Here is a 21,858-nt window from a genome sequence, read left to right as displayed (position 1 = left end):
AAAAAAAAAAAAAAAAAAATTAGGTGGTTATAGTAGTATGCACCTGTAGCGCCAGCTACTCTGGAGGCTGAGGTGGGAGGATTGCTTCAGCCCAGGAGTTTGAGGCTGCAGTAAGCCTCATATCATGCCACCACACTCTAGTCTGGACAATAGAGCAAGACTGTATCTCAAACAAAAACAAATATAAAAACAAAAACAAAACCACACACAAACAACTCCCAGACAATCTGGCCAGGCATGGAGGCTCATGCTTGTAATCCCGGCACTTTGGGAAGCCAAGGTGGGAGGAGCCCTTGATCTCAGGAGTTGGAGACCAGTCTGGGCAACATAGTGAGACCCTGACTCTACTAAAAAAAAAATAAATAATAACCAATTATGGTGGCTTCTGCCTCTGGTCACAGCTACTTGGGAGGCTGAGGAGGGAGGATCCCTTGAGCCCAGGAGGTCGAGGCTGCAGTGAACTATGATCACACCACTGCACTCCAGCCTGGGCAACAGAGCAAGACCCTATCTCCAAACAAAAACAGCCGGCCCGGCGCGGTGGCTCACGCCTATAATCCCAGCACTTTGGGAGGCCGAGGCGGGCGGATCATGAGGTCAGGAGATCAAGACCATTCTGGCTAACACGGTGAAACCCCATCTCTACTAAAAATGCAAAAAATTAGCCAGGCGTGGCGGCGGGCGCCTGTGGTCCCAGCTACTTGGGAGGCTGAGGCAGGAGAATGGTGTAAACCCAGGAGGCGGAGCTTGCAGTGAGCCGAGATCGCACCACTGCACTCCAGCCTGGGTGACTGAGCGAGACTCCGTCTCAAAAAAAAAAAAAAAAAAGCCAATCTGGCCATAGCTGAGCCACATCCCTGCAGGGTTTCTGTTGGCTGGATTGAGTGATGGTCACCCCTGTTAGGTGGGATATCTGCCCTCTGCTCTACCATAAGCCCCACTTTCCTAGCTGAAACTGGTATTGACAGTGAGGGGTCAGGAGCTGGTGGCTCAGATTCAAAAACCTCATTCTGCCCCTTCTCAGTCGTATGGTACAAGGTTAAGCTACTCATTCATTTGATGCCTCAGTTTCCCCATCAGTAAAATGGAGATAACAATAATACTAACTTCATGGGTTGTTGTGAAAATTTAATGATACGATCCAAGGCCAGGCGTGGTGGTTCAAGCCTGTAATCCCAGCACTTTGGGAGGCCGAGATGGGCGGATCACCCAAGGTTAGGAGTTCCAAACCAGCCAGGCCAACATGGAGAAACCCTGTCTCTACGAAAAATACAAAATTAGCCAGGTGTGGTGGCACATGCCTGTAATCCCAGCTACTTGGGAGGCTGAGGCAGGAGAATCGCTTGAACCTGGGAGGCGGAGGTTGCGGTGAGCCAAGATCACGCCACTGCACTCCAGCCTGGGCAACGAGTGAAACTCCGCCTCAAAACAAACAAATAAACAAACAAAAGATATCCATATAAAGTGCTTAGATACATAGTAAGTGCTCAGTAAATGCTCAATATTATTACTATTATGATTAGTATTGCCTGCCTAGCCCCCGAGGGCACTGGAATTGGTAATCCAGGGCCTGAACAAGTCCACTGTCAGGGTCTCCAAACATCAACATCTATTTATTGAGCACTTGCTGTATACTCTGACTGTGCTAAGGGCTAATGGATCTGCCCTGTCACTTCCCTGCTCTCATCAACCCTCATTTCCTTCGTCATTCATTACAATCTAGCCATCCTTACTGCTCTCCTGGTAGCCCAAGCATGGTCTTGCCTCAGGGCCTTTGCACCTGCTTTCTGCCTGCCTGGAATGCTCCTTCCCCAGACGCTGCATGGAATGATCCCTCACTTTCTTCAAGTCTCCCTTTAAAAGCAAGGGTAAGGATTTGGGTCTGTTTTGTTTCTTGTTATGTTGCTACACCCAGCACAGGGCTGTGCACACCGGAGGCACTCAAGAAACAATGAATGAATAGATCTACCCAGCAAAGTGGATTCCCGGTCTTACAGCCAGGAGGCACTGGGCAGGATTGGCACCCCCACCTGGCTGGCTCGTTGTGCACACCAGAGGCACTCAAGAGACAGACAATGAATGAACAGATCCACCCAGCAAAGCAGATTACTGGTCTTACAGCCAGGAGGCACTGGGCAGGATTGGCGCCCCCACCTGGCTGGCTCTATGTCCTCCCTCAGGTTTCTTCCCACATTGAGACCCTGCATCTCCCACCTTGTGGACACGCATGATGACCTCCAGGCCCACAGAGCCCACCAGGGCAGTGATGTCGTCCAGAAAGCGCCCAGGGAAGCGCAGCTTGCGGGGTGTATCTAGTCGCTGGCCAAGAAGCAGGTGCAGTGCCATACTCTTCACCTGGGGATGGAGTGAGAGGGCTGTGGGTGGGGCTTGAAGGGCTGTAGGTGGGGCTTGAAAGGCTGTGGGTGGAGGAGGCTTAACATAAGGGGCGGGGCTTTAGTAGCAAGGGAGGTGGGCTGAAGGTAGGTTTGAGCCCTGTAGCTGCAGGTAGAAGTTGGGGCCTGAGGGATGTAGATGGGGTTTGTGACCTATGGGTGGGGCTTGAGAAAGCCATGGGCGGATCCTGTGAGCATCCCAGGCCGAGTGTAGAGAATGGGAAGGCTGAGAGGGTGTGGGAGGGGCTTATGCAGGTCTCCCCAGGGCAAAGTCCAGAGGTGGGACAAAGGGTGGGGCTTGAGGCACTGGATTTGAAGCAAGCTTTACTGGAGGTCCAGAGGGGATGTGGCCAGCAGGCCCTGGGAAGAGGGCTTCAAAGAACCTATTGAAGAGTTTTAGGGATGTCTCTACCTTGATCAGACAGCTTTCCCGCTTTTTTTTTTTTTTTTTTTGAGATGGAGTCTTGCTCTGTCGCCCAGGCTGGTGTGCAGTGGCATGATCTTGATCACTGCAACCTCTGCCTACTGGGTTCAAGTGATTCTCCTGCCTCTGTCTCCTAGGTAGCTGGGATTACAGGCACATGCTACTATGCCCGGCTAACTTTTGTATTTTTAGTAGAGATGGGGTTTCACCATGCTGGCCAGGCTGGTCTCAAACTCCTGACCTCAGGTGATCCACCTGCCTCGGCCTCCCAAAGTGCTGGGATTACAGGCGTGAACCCCTGTGCCTGGCCACAGCTTTCCCTCTCTATCCAGGAATCTCTCTTGCAGGATGGAGGTCTCCTCTCTAGGTGAGGGTCTCTTAATGGTTTCTCTCCTTAAACAGTCTCATGGGGAAGGGAGGCTCTCTCTAAAGGGGGTTTCAGGTACAGTCTCTCCACGGAGACACCACCTTAAGTGCTTCTTACCTCCCTAGGTGGGGGGAGTCTCTTGGGGCCATTTCTCAAATATCTCAGGTGCAATCTCAGGGGGCTTCTCTCCTTTTTTTCTTTCTTTCTTTTTTTTTTTTTTGAGACGGAGTCTTGCTCTGTCGCCCGGGCTGGAGTGCAGTGGCCGGATCTCAGCTCACTGCAAGCTCCGCCTCCCGGGTTCACGCCATTCTCCTGCCTCAGCCTCCAGAGTAGCTGGGACTACAGGCGCCAGCCACCTCGCCCGGCTAGTTTTTTGTATTTTTAGTAGAGACGGGGTTTCACAGAGTTAGCCAGGATGGTCTCGATCTCCTGACCTCGTGATCCGCCCGTCTCGGCCTCCCAAAGTGCTGGGATTACAGGCTTGAGCCACCGCGCCCAGCGTTTTCTTTTTTCTTTTTCTTTTACTTTTTTTTTTTTGAGTCTTGCTCTGTTGCCCGGGCTGGAGTGCAGTGGCGCAATCTTGGCTCACTGCAAGCTCCGCCTCCTGGGTTCATGCCATTCTCCTGCCTCAGCCTCCCAAGTAGCTGGGACTATAGGCGCCTGCCACCACGCCTGGTTAATGTTTTTGTATTTTTAGTAGAGACGGGGTTTCACCATGTTAGTCAGGATGGTCTCCATCTCCTGACGTCATGATCCACCCGCCTCAGCCTCCTAAAGTGCTGGGATTACAGGCGTGAGCCACCGCGCCCGGCCAGGGGGCATCTCTCTTTAAAAAAGGAAGGGGCTCCCTTGGGGGTCTCTTGCCAGCAGGCAGGGAGGCGGGGGTCTCACCATGAGCTGGAAGAAGAACCAGGCGTGCTGGAGGATGGCTTCGCGTACGGCACTGCTGCTGACCACCCACTGCAGAGCCAGCTCCTCATGAAGCAGCTGGGGACAGAGGCAGGGGTCACAGAGTGGAAGGTGCCACCCCTTCCCGCACCCCCTCTGGAGGGCATACCAGGGGAATTTGCAGCCAGAGGGCTCGGGGTTAGTGCAGCAGGAGCCAAGCAGGAGGAGAGGGGTAAGAGGAGTAGACGTGCCCTTTCCCTGGGCTCACCAGACCCCCTTGGGCTCTGGATGGGGGAGGAGCACTGGACCCCTTTGCTGGGGCCAGGACAAAAATGAAGTCATCCACCCTTCCCCCTACTACCTTCTGCACAGTGGGTCTCGGCTGGGTGGCTGGTGGGGCTGAGGAGGAACCCTCGAGGTAGGAGGAGGCTCGGCTAGAGTTGCGGTCGATGGCCTATGATGGGATGTGATGGTGAGGAGAGGGTTAGTGTGGATGAGGTGAAGGGGTACGTGGTTGGAGGAAACACATGTCCACACAGACAGGGATGGGGGAAAAGAGGTGGGTCAGTGTGAATACAGAGAAAGAAATGCTTCCACATGGATGGGCCAGGGCCATGGACGGGCAATGGGGGCAGGCAGGAAAGAGAGATGGGTCAGCGTGGGTGGGGAGGGGAGGCTGGCTGGCATGGCCAGCGTGCCGTGGGAGTAGACAGAGCAGTGGAGGCAGGGACAAATAAAAGAGTAGCTGGAGAGAGCTGGGTGAGTCAAGATCAAGGTGTGTGGGTATGGGAGAAGAACATGAGGCTGGGTGGGGTGGCTCAATACCTGTTATCCCAGCACTTTGGGAGGCTGGGGCAGAAGGACTGCTTGAACCCAGGAGTTTAAGACCAGCCTGGGCAACACAGTAAGACATTGACTCTACTAAGGAAAAAAAAAATATATATATATGTGTGTGTGTGTGTGTGTGTGTGTGTGTGTATGTGTGTGTGGCTGGGTGGTGGCGTGTGCCTGTAGGAGGCCAAAGCAGGAGGACTGCTTGACCCTGGGACTTGGAGGTTGCGGCGAGCTGTGATGGTACCACTGCACTCTAGCTTGGGTGACAGAGCAAGACTCCGTCTCAAAAAAAAAAAAAAAGAAAGCTGTAATCCCAGCACTTTGGGAGGCTGAGGCAGGTGGATCACGAGGTCAGGAGATCGAGACCATCCTGGCCAACATGTTGAAACTCTGTCTCTACTAAAACTACAAAAATTAGCTAAGCATGGTGGCAGGCACCTGTAATTCCAGCTACTTGGGAGGCTGAGGCAGGAGAATCGCTTGAACCCGGGAGGCACAGGTTACAGTGAGCCGAGATGACACCATTGCACTCCAGCCTAGGTGACAAAAGCGAGACTCTGTCTCAAAAAAAAAAAAAGAATGTGATAGAGGAGGTGAGAATAACAATGAAAACACAGTACAGCAGTGACGCAGCAGTGCGACCACAGTAGGCAGAAGGAGTGTGAATGGGGCAGGACCGAGAACACACGAAGGCTGGGAATGGGTGCATGGCATGTGGGGTGAAGGCAGAGGAGATGAAATCAGTGTAGACAGCAAGAATGTGTATGGCCAGAGAAGGTGAGGGTGACTGTGGACGAGGTATAGAGTATGACCGAGTCAGTGAGTCTAGAGGACAGAGAGGAGGACGCAGAGGTGCAGAGGGTGAGTGTGGACAGAGGAGGTTAAACACAAGATGGGGAAGGAGGAGAAAGACAAGGCAGAAAGATAAGGACAGAGGAGGTGAGATGTTGATGAGGTGCCAGGAATAGCAGAGACAGTCCAAGGTTCCAGGCCTGGCCCTGCCCAAGCCTGGCTTGGGCCTTAGTATCCCCATCTGTGAAATGGGTATGGGCAGAGGAGTTCAAGCTCCACTCTTGCTTCCTCCTTCGCTGGTTGGGAGGCAAGGCTGCTTGTGGAAAGAGGAGGTCTGATGACAGAGCCGACCCAACCCTGGGACCTACTCTGACACTTGAGGGCTCTCCAGCTACCCAAGTCCCAGCCATGTCCCGCCAACTCACTGTGTACCATGAGGGCCTTCCATTGAAAAGGCCCAGCCTCAGTGTCACCCAGATTTCCAGATTCCCAACAATCCAAGGAAATAACTGCCCTAAGGCCCCCCTGCTTGTTCTGCTAACAGTCCCCTGGGCCTGTCATAGGGTACAGGTTGCCTTGGTGATGGGCACAGAGCTGGAATAGGCCCTAGAGCCAAGTGTGTAAGGAAGCAAGCCCTGTGGCCTCCTCTCTGTGCGTACAGTCCTCTGACCTTGGTCCCAATATTTGTACATGCCTTTCCCTCTTCCTGGAACACCCACACCCACCCACCCTTCCCTAGCTGACTCTATCTCACCCTTCAGGTCCCAGTAAAAGATGTCACCCCCGTGAGAAGCCCCCAAGACCACGCAGAGAGAAGCTGATGTTCGGTTGCTACTTGCTTCCTTTCCACGCTGTGTGATCGTACACTTATGCATTTGTGTTTTTTTTTTTTTTTTTTTTTTGAGACAGAGTCTCACTCTGTAGCCCAGGCTGGAGTACAGTGGCGCGATCTCCGCTCACTGCAAGCTCCGCCTCCCAGGTTCACGCCATTCTCCTGCCTCAGCCTCCCAAATAGCTGGGACTATAGGCGCCCGCCAGCACGCCTGGCTAGTTTTTTTTTTTGTATTTTTTAGTAGAGACAGGGTTTCAATGTGTTAGCCAGGATGGTCTCGATCTCCTGACCTCGTGATCCGCCTGCCTCGGCCTCCCAAAGTGCCGGGATTACAGGCGTGAGCCACCATGCCCGGCTAGCATTTGTTTGATCCATGTCTATTTCCCCAACTAGTTAGAAGCTCAGGGTCAAGGCCAGACCAAGAATCTATCATCCCAACAAAATCCCACTGCAATGCCCTCAGCCCTAACTCAAGCACAGGCTCAGGACTGCTGGGGGAGCACCATATTTTGAGTCCAAACTGCATCTGAAAAATTGGAATGTTATCTTCATTTTACAAATGAAGAAACTGAGGCTTGGGAAGATGCATCCAGTTGCTCAGAGCATGGGATGAGCTCACAGCAGAGCTAGGACTTGAACCCAGGTCTGTTTGGAGGCAAAGCCCTCCACTACTCCAGGTACCTGGAAAGAGGCAGGGTAAGGGGAGCTCTTTGTCTAAAACGGGATAGGGGAGCCAAGAGGTTCCGGTCCAGCCCTTTGAGAATCCCATGATCCGGGTGGATTAAAGGGAGGTGAATAGGCCATGCAGGGCAGTGAGGTTATGGGTGACTGGATGTGCACTTCATTTGCATGCTATTTGCATATCATCCCTGTGCCTTCTGTCTCCATCTGAGACTGTGGCCTATATGGCAGCAAAAGGCCAGTTAAGATGACCCAGCGATGCCTAAACACAGACTTCACAGCCCCAAACAAAGGCAGGAGAGGGGTCTGCCACCTCCTTCAGGCAGCCCCCTTAGGTTAGTCAGATACAGCCAGGAAGGTGGGAGGAGCTCATGCTGAGGTGGTGTCACATAAGTGCAGGGACAGGTAGGAAGGGCACCTGTCTGGGGTCGGCCCCACAGTAAGGGGGCGCCCGCCGCAGCACAGCCTTACTGCCTCCTGGAGCATAAGCAGAATTCACCCAGGAGTGTGAGCGATCGATGCCCTGGAGATACATGGAGAAGTGCTAGCATCCCCAGTGGAGGGCAGGGAAAGCAGCATGAAATACCAAGCGTGGACACGGTTCTGGACCATACATGTGCCCACGTATGTATCATCATACGTCCTGAAAATCCTGAAAAATGTGCACATGGATGTAGGTCCATTGGGTGCATACCTATACATACTTGTGTATATGGGTCCATGGGTGCATGCGTACACACCCCTGTACGTCTGTGCATGGGGTGCATGTGTATACACACCCGTATACGTATATGCATGAGGTGAATACAGACCCATGTACATACAGCACAGGGTGACTGTGTATATGCACCTGCATAAGTATAAGCATGGGGCGAATGTGTATATGCACCCGGGTCTGTATATGCATGGGGCGAACATGTATATGTGTGGGGCGAATGTGTATATGCACCCGGGTCTGTATATGCATGGGGCCAACATGTATATGTGTGGGGCGAATGTGTATATGCACCCGGGTCTGTATATGCATGGGGCAAACGTGTATATGCACCTGGGTCTGTATATGCGTGGGGCGAATGCGTATATGCACCTGGGTCTGTATATGCGTGGGGCGAATGCGTATATGCACCCGGGTCTGTATATGCGTGGGGCGAACATGTATATGTGTAGGGCAAATGTGTATATGCACCCAGGTCTGTATATGCATGGGGCCAACATGTATATGCATGGGGCAAACGTGTATATGCACCCAGGTTTGTATATGCGTGGGGCGAACGTGTATACGCACCCAGGTCTATATATGCGTGGGGTGAACGTGTATATGCACCCAGGTCTGTATATGCGTGGGGTGAACGTGTATATGCACCCCGGTCTGTATATGCGTTATGCATGGGGTAAATGTGTATATGCACCTGTGTACATATATGCATGGGGTGAATGGTGTATACACACTTGTGTCCACACATGCATGGGGTGAACACGTATATGTGCCCGTGTACATATATGCATAGGGTGAATGTGCCCATGTTCCTGTGGAGGTATATGCAAGTAGGGGGTGAATGTGTATATGCACCCGTGGACATATATGCGTGGGGTGAATGTGTATATGCACCTATGTAGGTATATGCATGAGGTGAATGTGTATATGCACCTGCTACACTAGGTACATATTGCTCTTTGTTCAGCCACGCCAAGCTCTGCCACCGTCCTCGGGTCAGTCATGGAGTACAGAGCTCAGTACAAAGTCTGATCCATACCCCACAACCTGTGACAGCCTAGCCCAACTCTGCTGCCCAGAGTTAAGACTTCATCCATGTTGTCATCTCTGTTGTTTCCCATGTTTCATCAGCAGAGATTCTTCGCCCACCCACGTGGTGGCTACAACCACTGAGGCTGGAGATTCCAGGGCCCCCGTTGCCCTACCTTGCTGGCCAGGATGCGGGAAACCTCGTCATCCACAGAGCCAGGGGCCACGGCGAGGTCGGGGTTGCTGCTGCTGATGCTCTTGGAACGCGCCAGGTAGAGGCTTATGGGGCGACCCGAGCCACGGGCCAGTGTGGCAGCCTGCACTGTCACTGGAGGGGCCCCTGAGGATGGAGTGAATAGGGTCAACCACCCACCCACCTGATGTGATGCCTCCCAGTCCCTTCCTACTTAGCTAGTCTTTGCAAAATCACTTTCCTTTCTGAGCCTCCAAGTTCCTCATCTATAAAATAGGTACAATGACTGCCGCCTCACAGAGATTTGGGGGGCACTGAAAAACTGAGAATAGGCCAGGTACAGTGGCTCATGCCTATAATCCCATTACTTTGGGAGGGCAAGCCAGGAGGATCACTTGAGCCCAAGAGTTCAAGCCCAGCCCAGCCAACATAGCAAGACTCTGTCCTTACAAAAAAATTAATGAAAAAATTAGCCGGGCATGGCAGTGCACACCTGTGGTTCTGGTTACTTGGAGAGGCTGAGGCAACAGGATTACTTGAGCCCAGGAGTTTAAGGCAGCAGTGAGTTATGATCGTGACACTGCACTCTAGCCTGGCCAACAGAGTAAGATCCTGACTCTTTTTCTTTTTTGTTTTGAGAGAGTTTCGCTCTTGTCACCCAAGCTGGAGTGCCATGGCGTGAACTCAGCTCACTGCAACCTCTGCCTCCTGGGTTTAAGCAATTATCCTGCCTCAGCCTCCTGAGTAGCTAGGATTACAACCATGCACCACCATGCCCACGTGATATATATATATTTTTAAAGGAGACAGAGTCTTGCTCTGTCACCAGGCTGGAGTGCAGTAGGGCGATCTCGGCTCACTGCGACCTCCGCCTCCTGGGTTCATGTGATTCTCCTGCCTGAGCCTCCTGAGTGGCTGGGACTACAGGCACGTGCCACCATGCCCAGCTAATTTTTGCATTTTTAGTAGAAACGGGGTTTCACCATGTTGGCCAGGATGGTCTCAATGTGTTGACCTTGTGATCTGCCTGCCTCAGCCTCCAAAAGTGCTGGGATTACAGGCATTAGCCACTGCACCCAGCCTAAGTTTTGTATTTTTAGTAGAGACAGGGTTTCACCATGTTGGCCAGGCTGGTCTCAAACTCCTGACCTCAGGTGATCCACTCGCCTCAGCCTCCCAAAGTCCTGGGATTACAGCTGTGAGTCACCACGCCTGGCCAACCCTGACTCTTAAAAAAGAAGAAGAAAAAAGAAAAAAACCCTGAGAATAATGCCTGACACATAGGGGTTGGTGTTTATTTGGCAAATTAAAAAAAAAAAAAAAAAAAGGCCAGGAACGGTGGCTCAAGCCTGTAATCCCAGCACTTTGGGAGGCCGAGACGGGCGGATCATGAGGTCAGGAGATCAAGACCATCCTGGTGAACACGGTGAAACCCTGTCTCTACTAAAAAATACAAAAAACTAGCCAGGCGCGGTGGCGGGCGCCTGTAGTCCCAGCTACTCGGGAGGCTGAGGCAGGAGAATGGCGTAAACCCGGGGGGCGGAGCTTGCACTGAGCTGAGATCCGGCCACTGCACTCCAGCCTGGGCGACAGAGCGAGACTCCGTCTCAAAAAACAAAACAAAACAAAACAAAACAAAAATCCAACTCTATAGAGGGTTCACTCTGCTATTTTGTGTGGATTATTATGTCATTTACTATGACCAGCGCCCCCATGAGGTGGGTACTATTATTATCCCTGTTTTGCAAAAGGAAAAACAGGCTCAAAGAAGTGACGTCACATGCTCAAGGTCACAGAGATTGTAGGTGGCAAGGCCAGGATTCACATCCAGGCGGTCCAGCTTCAGTCCCCGCTCCAAGCTACTGAGGAGGCTTGCTGACTATCTAAATCATTTTCCAGCCAAGCAAACAGAAACCACACCCCAAGGATGGGGCAAAAGTGGGCAAGACATTATCTCTCTTGCAAGTTGCTCAAACCAGCCAAGGCCCGTGAGGCCTCAGGGCCTTTGCACATGCTATTCTCACTACTTGGATGCTCTTCTCCCAGATCTTTCTTTCCTTTTTTTTTTTTTTGAAACAGGGTTTCGCTCTGTCGCCCAGGCTGGAGTGCAGTGGCATGATCTCAGCTCAGTGCAACCTCCATTTCCTGGGTTTAAGTGATTCTTCTGCCTCAGCCTCCTGAGTAGCTGGGGCTACAGGCGTGTGCCACCACACCTGGCTAATTTTTTTTTTTTTGAGACAGAGTCTCGCTCTGTCTCCCGGGCTGGAGTGCAGTGGCCGGATCTCAGCTCACTGCAAGCTCCCGCCTCCCGGGTTTACACGCCATTCTCCTGCCTCAGCCTCCCGAGTAGCTGGGACTACAGGCGCCCGCCACCTCGCCCGGCTAGTTTTTTTGTATTTTTTAGTAGAGATGGGGTTTCACCGTGTTAGCCAGCATGGTCTCAATCTCCTGACCTCGTGATCCGCCCGTCTCGGCCTCCCAAAGTGCTGGGATTACAGGCTCGAGCCACCGTGCCCGGCTTTTTTTTTTTTTTTTTTGAGATGGAGTTTCACTCTGTCAACCAGGCTGGAGTGTGGTGGCATGATCTTGGCTCACTGCAACCTCCGCCTCCCAGGTTCAAATGATTCGGCCCCCTTAGTAGCTGGGATTACAGGCACCTACCACCATGCCTGGCTAATTTTTGTATTTTTAGTAGAGATGGGGTGTCACCATTTTGGCCAGGCTGGTCTGAACTCCTGACCCCCTGAAGTGATCCACCTGCCTTGGCCTCCTAAAGTGCTGGGATTATAGGCATAAGCCACTGTGCCTGGCCCCAGCTAATTTTTGTATTTTTAGTAGAAACAGGGTTTCATCATGTTTTCCAGGTTGATCTCGAACTCCTGACCTCAAATAATCCATCCACCTCGGCCTCCCAAAGTCCTGGGATTACAAGTGTGAGCCACCGTACCCAGCCTCTTCTCCTAGATATTTCTTGTCTCCCAGGGATTTCTACGAACTCACCATCCGGGAGGCTGGGCTCAGTGCCAGGCAGGCGAAATGCGTAGTGGATGTAGGCAGCCAGCTGTGGGCAGTGACCGCGGGCATCCTGGGCTGCCTCCAGGCTCCGGTGGACAAGGCTGACTACATGGGCCATTGCTTCAAAGGCTCCACGGCCCAGGTTCACTGCAGGGCAGAGCAGAGGTCAAGTTCCAGGGCCCAAGGCCTCTCCCCTCCCCGCCCACTTTCCAAATATAAAGACATCAGGATTCAAGGGATCATGTGCTCATTAAAGGATCACAGATTTTTTTTTTTTTTTAGATGGATTTTTGCTCTTGTTGCCCTGGCTGGAGTGCAGTGGCATGATCTTGGCTCACTGAAATCTCTGCCTCTCAGGTTCAAGCAGTTCTTCTGCTTCAGCCTCCCGAGTAGCTGGGATTACAGGCACGTGCCACCACGCCCAGCTAATTTTGTATTTTTAGTAGAGATGGGGTTTCTCCATGTTGGTCAGGGTGGTCTCGAACTCCCGACCTCAGGTGATCTGCCCGCCTCGGCCTCCCACAGTGCTGGGATGACAGGCGTGAGCCACCGTGCCCAGCCAAAGGGTCACAGAAGACCTTTTCTGGGTGTAGGGGATTGGGGGTCATTTATCAGATGAGACAAATGGCCAGAGAGGTAAACAGACCTATAGAAGTTCCCTCAGGACCTCAGGACTGAGGAGCCATGTGCTGGATGGGGAAACTGAGGTCTGAGGCCACATTCGCTTACCAATCTGGCCACTGATGATCGGGGGCCTGACGACCAGACACACGAGCTTGTCCAGCACGTGGTGGGAGAAGGCCACGAGGGGTTCGGGGCTGGCCAGGCGCAGTGCTGCAAGACTGGCCCGCAGCTCCTGCTCCACATTGCCCTCGCTCAGCACAGTGTCCTTGAGCCGGAATGGGAAGGCCCCCTCCTCCAGGACATGCACCAGGGTGAAGAACTTGTCCAGGTGGGGGTCCTGGGTAGGGATGTGGAGTGAGCAGGGTGGGGCCCCGGGGGACGGAGACCACCCCCGCCGGAATCGGCAGCTTCCCTGAAAGCTGGGCCCAGCTGACCAAAGTCACGTCCAAGGCCCGAGGCCAGACCTCCCCGGCCATCGGCAACTGTTACTCAATCCTAGGGCAGGCAAGAGGGGAGCAGGGCAGGACTCTTGGGTTCCCGCCCCACCCCGTACCTGGGGGTGCACAGAGGACACGGCCGTGAGCTCCACACTGAACACGCCCTTGTGACCGTCCACCCAGCGCATGCCCGGCAGCGCCACCTGTGGGAGGGAGGCACCGGGTGGGCACTGGTCAGCCCTCCCCGACTGATCAGGTCACCCAGCGGCCCCAGCCATTGCGACACTGTGGCGTGAGTATAGCCCGGTCTGGGGGTGCAACCAAGCACCCTGACCCCAGCCCTGGTCCCAGTAGACTGAGGGGGTCCACTGCGCAGGCTGGAAAACCCACATGCCAAGGAGGGGGGCAGAGAATGGAGACACAGGGTGAATGAACACTCATTGAGTAGGTCAGGAAACAGGATAGGAGGATTTGAGGCCTAGAGTCATTAATGATGGTGCATTCATGGGTAACGATAAGGTATGCGGGGGCAGGGGACAGTGATCAGGAAGGCAGGCGGGGTGCTAAAGTGGGAATGGAGCAGAGAGGCAATGGAAATCTTTGGAGAGGACAGGTAGGACACAGAGAGGCATTAATAGGGGGATAATGAGCTACACAGGGGCCCTGGAGGCACCAGTAGAGGACAACAAGCCTCCCAGGATTGACAGGAAGGAAGGCAGGTGACTCGGGAGTGCTTCTGGGGAGAGTGCATTGGCAGGCAGGAGCTCCGGGGCACATACATCGGGTGTGAGCACGGAATAGCTGGGCGGTGGCTGGTCCACGGACACCGGGAGACAGAAGGGGCCAGTCCTCAGGCGCCCATGCTGCAGCAGTGGGATCCACTGGGGAGAGGCTGGAGGTCAGGTCTGCGGCCAGGCTTGGGGACAAGGAGGGCTCAGGGGAAGGGAGGTTGGGGACAGCTCACAGTAAAGCCCACGGGCGTCTCCAGGGCAGTGCCCGGCCGGGGCTGGCAGCTGACGTGGTAGAAGGTGAACAGCAGGTGATGGTTCTCTGTCACGCAGGCTGGAAGATGCAGCTTGAACTCCTCGTAGAACTCAGGGGACCTGGAAGAATCGGGTTGGGGGATCTGCTGGGGGCTGGGGTCCCCACTGTCTGCTCCATCACCTCTGCCATGCCACGCCCTCATTGCTGCTGGGCCTCACTGTCTCTCCTCTCTGCCTCAGCTTCCCTCATTAGCACTCTGGGAGCCTCTACCTCTCTTCTTCCTGCCCCCCGTCTTCTCATCGATGCTGCCCTATGTGTATATATAAGGGACATCTTCCTATCCCCATGAGTGCCTCGAGTTCCTCATGTGTCCCCCTACATACTTGTTATGGTAGACCACCGGTGTGAAGGCCTCGCGGGTAAATTCACTGCAGCTGGACTTGCCAAAGATGACCTGGGGGAGTGGATGCATGAGGAACCCGTGGGGGATGCCCTACCCCCCTTCCCTGGGGTATAGTCACTGACCGGCAGGGCCTGGCTGGGGTCCTCGCCTGTCATGTACTGCACTCGCACGGCAAGGTTGCGCACGGAGCCCTGGCGGCTGCTGAAGTTGAGGCTGTGCGGGTACACGTACAGCAGGTTCCTGTTGGGGGCAGGATGGGGGTGTCAGAGGAACAAGGCCCCTGAAGGTGCACATATGAGGCTGGGGTGATGGGACAAGGCTGGCTGGGAGCACAGACAGTCCAGGAAGAGTGGGTCATGAGGCTGGGGCATTGAGGGCCAGGTGAGAGGTAATACAGGTGTCAGGCAGGAGATGGGACAGAGGGCAGAGGGTGGAGGACAAGTGAGTACCCTCAAAGCACAGATTGGGAACAGCGTGGTAGAGGGTGGGAACACAGAAAGACATTGGAGGCACTCATGGACACAGTGACACACAGAAGGCAGAGAACAACGAAGCACTCGGGGCCAGAGTTCCAAGGTGGCTCAGGTGGCCAGTGGTCAAGCCTAAGCCCCACCCAAGGGCCTGACCGCCCTTCCCCTAGGAGGTCACTAGAGTTATGTGGCCTATTTCTCAGGTGCAGAAACTGAGGCCAGAGTCAGAGTCCTGCCTCCTTCCCCCAGGGGCAACTCTGTGCAAGCCTTGACCTCTCTCTGGGCCTCAGTTTCCCTGTGTGTATAATGGGCACTTCAGGCCTTCCAGCTGAGCCTTTGTAACGATACTGATGATGATAAATAACAACAATGACAATAATCGCACCAAACACTATTACTACAACAATACAATAATTGCACCTACTGTGTGCCAGGCTCTGTTCTAAGCACTCAACATGAAATCACTCATTTACTTCTCACAAGTAGCTCATGAGGCAGGACTAACATCACCACCATTTTACAGGAAGGGAAACTGAGGTACCTGTACAATCTCCCAGGGAGTAAAATGGCAGTCAGTGGTGATCCGGGTATACGCAGGTCTTGGAGATCAGGCTGTGTGACCTTGGGAGAGTCTCTGCCACCTGCACCTGCCCCCTTGGCTACTAACCAAGCCAATAAAAGCCCTCAATGCTTATAAAATCTTCACTATTGGCTGGGCACGGTGGCTCAAGCCTGTAATCCCAGCACTTTGGGAGGCTGAGACGGGCGGATCACGAGGTCAAGAGATCGAGACCATCCTGGCTAACATGGTGAAACCCCGTCTCTACTAAAAAATACAAAAAACTATCCAGGCGAGGTGGCAGGTGCCTGTAGTCCCAGCTACTCGGGAGGCTGAGGCAGGAGAATGGCGTAAACCCGGGAGGCGGAGCTTGCAGTGAGCTGAGATTTGGCCACTGCACTCCAGCCTGGGCAACAGAGCGAGACTTTGTCTCAAAACAAAACAAAACAAAACAAAACAAAAAACTTCACTATTATTACCATCATCATTGCGATGCCTATTCATAGATGGAGAAACAGGCTCAGCATGGTGAGTCTCAGGAACTCCCAGCGGGGTCTGGGGCCTGTCCTCTCCCAATGCTCCCCACCCACACCTGGCCCTGAGCCCCAGGAAGCGTGATCCCGGCGTGGCCCAGCCGGACATTCGCATGATGCAACTATCGCACCACCGCCAGGCCCTTGTGCAATGTGGGGCACCCGGCTGGCCAGTTAACGATTGACTGGGGATCAGTGGGGGTGTGAGACATAAAAGACTTCAGTGGTGGTGCTGTGGCTACACACTCAGACCCTCAGTCATGCCAGTGCCTGCTCTGTGCCTGCTGTGGGCCCTGGCAATGGTAATCCAGCCTGCCTCAGCGGCCCCCGTGGGCGGCCCAGAACTGGCAGAGCATGAGGAGCTAACCCTGCTCTTCCACGGGACCCTGCAGCTGGGCCAGGCCCTCAATGGTGTGTACAAGACCACGGAGGGACGGCTAACAAAGGCCAGGAACAGCCTGGGTCTCTATGGCCGCACAATGGAACTCCTGGGACAGGAGGTCAGCCGGGGCCGGGATGCAGCCCAGGAACTTCGGGCAAGCCTGTTGGAGACTCAGGTGGGCGCCGTAGCTGCGACACTGTGGGGTGGCCAGGAGTTCGAAGAGGAGTTCATGTCTAGGGTAACCAACCATCCTGGTTTGCCCAGGACTGAGGGGATTCCTGGGATACAAGATTTTCAGCGATAAACTCAGGCAAGTCCTTAGGTACACAAAGATGAGTTGGTCATCCTACTAGTGATCCCCTGTTTATTAAGCAGATGGAGGAGGATATGCTGCAGCTGAAGGCAGAGGCCATAGCTGAGGTGCTGGAGGAGGTGGCCCAGGCACAGAAGGTGCTACAGGACAGCGTGCAGCGGCTAGAAGTCCAGCTGAGGAGCGCCTGGCTGGGCCCTGCCTACCAAGAATTTGAGGTCTTAAAGGTAAGGGGCTTCCCCAGCCCTAGCGGGCTGAGACCCTGATTCTTGGCCAGAACTTGCTTCTGCACCTAAGTCCCAAAGACCTCCCAGATCAGCCTCCCAGCTCTGTGGCCTCTACTCTGCATGTCCCCAGACAAAAACCAAGTCCTTTTGTGTGCCTCAGTTTCCCCATTTGCAAATAAGGGCAACACCTGATATCTCACAGTAGGGCCAGGTACTCAATGCAGGTAAAACATTCAGCATGGGGCGGGCACACAGTTGGTGCTCAATAAATTCTTTTTTTTTCTTTTTTCAGAGTCTCACTGTCACCCAGGCTGGAGTGCGGTGGCATGATCTTGGCTCACTGCAACCTCCACCTCCTGGGTTCAAGTGATTCTCCTGCCTCAGCCTCCCGAGTAGCTGGAATTACAGGTGCACCAGCTAATTTTTGTATTTTTAGTAGAGATGGCATTTCACCATGTTGGCCAGGCTGGTCTCAAACTCCTGACCTCAAGGGATCTGCTTACCTTGGTTTCCCAAAGTGGTGGGATTACAGGTGTGAGCACCTGGCCAATAAATTCTTACTACTAGAGAAACTAGTAACATTTTGTGAGCACCCAATAAGTACCCAGCACTGTTCTATGCCCTTTAATAATCCATATGATGGCCGGGCTTGGTGACTCATGCCTATAATCCCAGCACTTTGGGAGGCTGAGGCAGGTGGATCACTTAAGGTCAGGAGTTCGAGACCAGCCTGGCCAACATGGTGAAACCCCATCTCTACTAAAAATACAAAAAATTAGCTGGGCCTGGTGGCACGTGACTATAGTTCCAGCTACTCAGGAGGCTTAGGTAGGAGAATTGCTTGAACCCAGGAGGCAGAGGTTGCAGTGAGCTAAGATCATGTCACTGCATTCCAGCCTGGGTGACAGAGCGAGACTTCATCTCAAAAAAAAAAATCCATACGATGTTTATCACCTCCCCATGAAGTGAGTCCTATTTTATCCCCATTGTACAGATGGAGAAACTGAGGAGTTTCTCAGAGCATTGCTGACTTGCTGGGTCACACAGATACAATAGGGTGGCCAGGGCAGGAGGTCAGGAGATGGGAGGTGAGGTGGCCGTCGGCTGAGGTTTCCATTCTGACCCCCACAGGCTCACGCTGACAAGCAGAGCCACATCCTGTGGGCCCTCACAGGCCACGTGCAGCGGCAGAGGCGGGAGATGGTGGCACAGCAGCATCGGCTGCGACAGATCCAGGAGAGGTAAGCCGGGCAGGGGTTTGGGAGGCAGGGCAATCGGATGGGGGGTGCACAGGGCAGCTGAAAAGGGGCCCCCTCGCCTGGGATGAGCCACGTCTCCCTCCCCAGAATCCACAAAGCGGCGCTCCCAGCCTGAATCTGCCTGGATGGAACTGAGGACCAATCATGCTGCAAGGAACACTTCCACGCCCCATGAGGCTCCTGAACAGGAAGGAGCTGCCTGTTCACTGGGATCAGCCAGGGCGCCGGGCCCCACTTCTGAGCACAGAGCAGAGACAGAGGCAGGCAGGGACAAAGGCAGAGGACGTAGCCCCATTGGGGAGGGGTGGAGGAAGGATGTGTACCCTTTCATGCCTACACACTCCCCTTATTAAAGCAGAGTCGTGGCATCTCACCCAGGGTGTCTGTGTATGTCCTCAGCTTAGGGAGACCCCACCCAGCATGATGTACGAATACCTCCCATTCAAGTGCCCAGCTGGGCCCCAGAGGCCGTACCTATAGCTGGTATGGGGGGCGTAGACTTCGCGAGCAGGGAACTCCAGGATCTCCTTGGTGGGCCGGCCCCTGGGGTCCGGGTAGGGCTTGATATGAAGCAGCTCGGGGGACAGGCAGAAGTGGGGATTTTCCGGAGCTGGAGAAATGTCGATCTTGAGCTGGGCTGGAAAGGGAAGAACCGGTTTGCACCTACCTGGGAGCTTCCTGGCCCCGCCCACCCTGTCTGGGCTGTGGAGTCAGGGCAGACTCCCCCACCATGTTCTCTGGGGACTGGGGGCTGTGTCCCTCAGGTGCCAAGTCCAGAAATTGCCCTCAACTCTGCTGTCTCTCATCCTACAGTTTTTTTTTTTGTTTTTGTTTTTGTTTTTTTTGGAGACGGAGTCTTGCTCTGTCGCCCGGGCTGGAGTGCAGTGGCCGGATCTCAGCTCACTGCAAGCTCCGCCTCCCGGGTTTACGTCATTCTCCTGCCTCAGCCTCCCGAATAGCTGGGACTACAGGCGCCAGCCAACTCGCCCGACTATTTTTTTGTATTTTTTTTTAGTAGAGACGGGGTTTCACCGTGTTCGCCAGGATGGTCTCGATCTCCTGACCTTGTGATCCGCCCGTCTCGGCCTCCCAAAGTGCTGGGATTACAGGCTTGAGCCACCGCGCCCGGCCCTGTTTTTGTTTTTTTAAGTGGAGTCAGGCTCTGTCGCCCAGGCTGGAGTGCAGTGGCGCGATCTTGGCTCACTACAACCTCTGCCTCCCCAGTTCAAGTGATTCTCCTGCCTCAGCCTCCCAGATAGCTGGGATTACAGGTGTGAGCCACCACACCAGGTGAATTTTTGTATTTTTAGTAGAGACGGAGTTTCACCATGTTGGCCAGGCTGGTCTCAAACTCCTGACCTCAAGTGATCTGCCCGCCTCGGCCTCCCAAAGTGCTGGGATTACAGGTATGAGCCACTGCACCTGGCCCCCAGGTTGGTCTTGAGCTCCTGGGCTCAAATCATCTTCCTCCTGCCTCAGCCTCCCAAAGCATTGGGGTTACAGGCTTGAGCCACTGCACCCCGGCCTTACCCCTATATTTGATCAACTCTGCCCCCAGGACCCCTGCCTGCCCCGCTGCCATTATCTACCCATTGACGCTATATCGATCTTATTAATTCTGCTTCTTGTCTATGGTCCTCATTAGAAGGCACAGTCAGCCCCCGAGGTCAGGGATTTGTCCATCAAGGTCATGGTTGGGTCTCTGATGCCCCTGGCACAGTAGGTACTCTCTGTGTAGGTTTGTTGAGTGACTGAGTGAGAGTGATACTTCTTGTGTACGGGGTGTGCCACGCACCAGTCACAGGACGTAGTCGCCGCAGCAGGGACGACGGGCGCCTCATGTCAGCCAGGAATTTGAAGAGGTCCTCGTCACTAAGTCGCTCAGCCTCCTACATAGGACCCGCTCCCGTCAGCCTGGGCCAGGGGGCTAGGGGTCCCCAGGGCCGATGCAGCCAGCGGGGAGCGGGGGAGTCCCTGGCCCCGGGGTAGGACACCTGCTTAAAGAAGTTTGTGACCGTTAGCGTGGCTGGGCGGAAGCCAGAGAAGCTGCAGGCTTCGTCCCCACTACTCGTCCGGTCCTGGGGCCCCCGACGGCGGCGGTCTGTCCAAGCTGGCCGGCGTTCTAGAGGAGGGAGTGACAATGACAAAACGGGGACCAAGATGAAACAAGGAGACTCAGGGGAGGCACCGTTCGGCCAGCAGAGGGCGCACCCCCCCCCTCGCTCCGTAGCCCCGCCCCAGACCTGTCAGCACCACCCTCTAGCCCCGCCCCGATTCCCGCCCCAGGGCTGTTAGCCCCGCCTCCTCACCGCCCTCCGAGTCAGAGTCCCGGTCCAGCTGCCCAGCGCTGCTCACGATGTTGGCCAAGTGCACGGCCGTCCAGGCAAAGGGCATGCGGTAGCGGCCCAGGCGGGTGCAGAACTGCTCAGCCGCCAGGCGCAGCTTCTCTAGCTTCTCTTTGTTCTATGGGGAGACCCCCGTCCCCTGCCAGCTCAGCATTCTAGCCCTGCTGAGTCAGGAATCTGGCCTGCCCCTGGTTCAGCCCCCACACACTTACCTTGGCTGTGTCTACTTCTTTCATCACCATGTAAGGCTCACAGCACTCACTGATGTCCCCTTGCTGAAGCACCTTCTCCAACTGCGGGGCAGATGAATGAATCCAGTGAGGCGCCACCCGAACGCTCTGTTCCCTCCTACTGACTCCCCAGCCTCCTGGACCCCTCATGGGCCCTCAGACACTCCTATCATATGAAGGCTTTTGCTCCAACATCTCCCATGGCTCCCACTGTCCTTGGGATCAAGGATTAGTGCTTGACCTGCCTGGTGGCTACTCCCTCCCATTCTTCAGATCCACCCCCAAACTCCAAGCCCACCTTTAGCTGGTGATATTTTCCCTACATTTACTTATTTATTTACATTTATGTATGTATGTATGTATTATACAGAGACAGGGGTCTCACTATGTTGCCCAGGCTGGTCTCAAACTCCTGGGCTCAAGTGATGCCCCCGCCTCTGCCTCCCAAAGTGCTGGGATAACAGGCATGAGCCATCACGTCCCTGGCTTGCCATGCAAATTTTTTTTTTTTTTGAGACAGAGTCTTGCTTTGCTGCCCAGGCTGGAGTGCAGTGGCGTGATGTCCGCTCACTGCAAGCTCCGGCTCCCCCCCCCCCGCCCCCCGCCGGGTTCATGGCATTCTCCTGCCTCACACCTCCGAGTAACGGCTACAGGCAGCCCGTGCCACTACACCCGCCTAATTTTCTTTGTATTATTTGAGTAGAAAGGGGGTTTTACCCATGTTTGCCAGGATGGTCTGATCTCCTGAACCTCGTGATCTCACCGCCTTGGCCTCCCAAAGGCTGGGATTACAGGGCGTGAGCCACCCGTGCCTGACCTTTTTTTCTTTTCTTTTTTTTTTTTTTTTTTTTTTAAAGACAGAGTCTCCCCTGATTGCCCAGGCTGAACTTCGTGGTGGGATCTCAGCTCACTGCAAATTCTGCCTTTTCTGA

At 54.3% G+C, this 21,858-nt stretch overlaps 2 protein-coding genes across 6 annotated transcripts in view; one reads left to right on the top strand and one right to left on the bottom strand.

Moving 5' to 3' along the window:
• DOCK6 (dedicator of cytokinesis 6) overlaps positions 1-21,858 on the bottom strand; it is a 63,427-nt gene that overhangs the window by 25,154 nt on the left and 16,415 nt on the right. For 2 of the 5 annotated variants that reach the window (XM_017869472.1, XM_017869475.1), the window contains exons 10-26: positions 20,909-20,989; positions 20,661-20,814; positions 20,346-20,473; positions 20,147-20,240; positions 18,826-18,988; positions 14,734-14,851; positions 14,592-14,662; positions 14,189-14,327; positions 14,004-14,105; positions 13,341-13,427; positions 12,893-13,124; positions 12,149-12,310; positions 9,132-9,295; positions 7,630-7,734; positions 4,434-4,526; positions 4,076-4,171; positions 2,215-2,355 (exon numbers count right to left, since the gene is read on the bottom strand). In XM_017869472.1, coding sequence (XP_017724961.1) covers positions 2,215-2,355; positions 4,076-4,171; positions 4,434-4,526; positions 7,630-7,734; positions 9,132-9,295; positions 12,149-12,310; positions 12,893-13,124; positions 13,341-13,427; positions 14,004-14,105; positions 14,189-14,327; positions 14,592-14,662; positions 14,734-14,851; positions 18,826-18,988; positions 20,147-20,240; positions 20,346-20,473; positions 20,661-20,814; positions 20,909-20,989 — 2,130 coding nt within the window. The remainder of the gene's footprint in view (positions 1-2,214; positions 2,356-4,075; positions 4,172-4,433; positions 4,527-7,629; positions 7,735-9,131; positions 9,296-12,148; positions 12,311-12,892; positions 13,125-13,340; positions 13,428-14,003; positions 14,106-14,188; positions 14,328-14,591; positions 14,663-14,733; positions 14,852-18,825; positions 18,989-20,146; positions 20,241-20,345; positions 20,474-20,660; positions 20,815-20,908; positions 20,990-21,858) is intronic. The other 3 variants (XM_017869473.1, XM_017869474.1, XM_017869476.1) reach the window with 3 other exon arrangements.
• Positions 16,061-18,724, top strand: ANGPTL8 (angiopoietin like 8). The gene is made up of 4 exons (XM_017869477.1): positions 16,061-16,730; positions 16,931-17,092; positions 18,224-18,333; positions 18,439-18,724. Exons 1-4 carry the CDS (start codon positions 16,434-16,436, stop codon positions 18,464-18,466), a joined length of 597 nt encoding a protein of 198 aa, XP_017724966.1. The 5' UTR covers positions 16,061-16,433; the 3' UTR covers positions 18,467-18,724.

Source organism: Rhinopithecus bieti, unplaced genomic scaffold, assembly GCF_001698545.2.
Source record: "Rhinopithecus bieti isolate Rb0 unplaced genomic scaffold, ASM169854v2 scaffold_5025, whole genome shotgun sequence".
Classification (NCBI taxonomy): Eukaryota; Metazoa; Chordata; class Mammalia; order Primates; family Cercopithecidae; genus Rhinopithecus; species Rhinopithecus bieti.
The sequence above is the reverse complement of the archived record's forward strand: the minus strand, read 5'-3'. Positions and strand labels throughout refer to the sequence as shown.

What these genes read in the sequence shown, in the direction of transcription:
- ANGPTL8 (XM_017869477.1), top strand. Translation starts at nt 16,434, where the DNA reads ATGCCAGTGCCTGCTCTGTGCCTGCTGTGGGCCCTGGCAATGGTAATC. An exon ending in CAAGCCTGTTGGAGACTCAG is followed by an intron (nt 16,731 to 16,930) that starts GTGGGCGCCGTA and finishes TTTATTAAGCAG; the next exon opens with ATGGAGGAGGATATGCTGCA. An exon ending in AAGAATTTGAGGTCTTAAAG is followed by an intron (nt 17,093 to 18,223) that starts GTAAGGGGCTTC and finishes TGACCCCCACAG; the next exon opens with GCTCACGCTGACAAGCAGAG.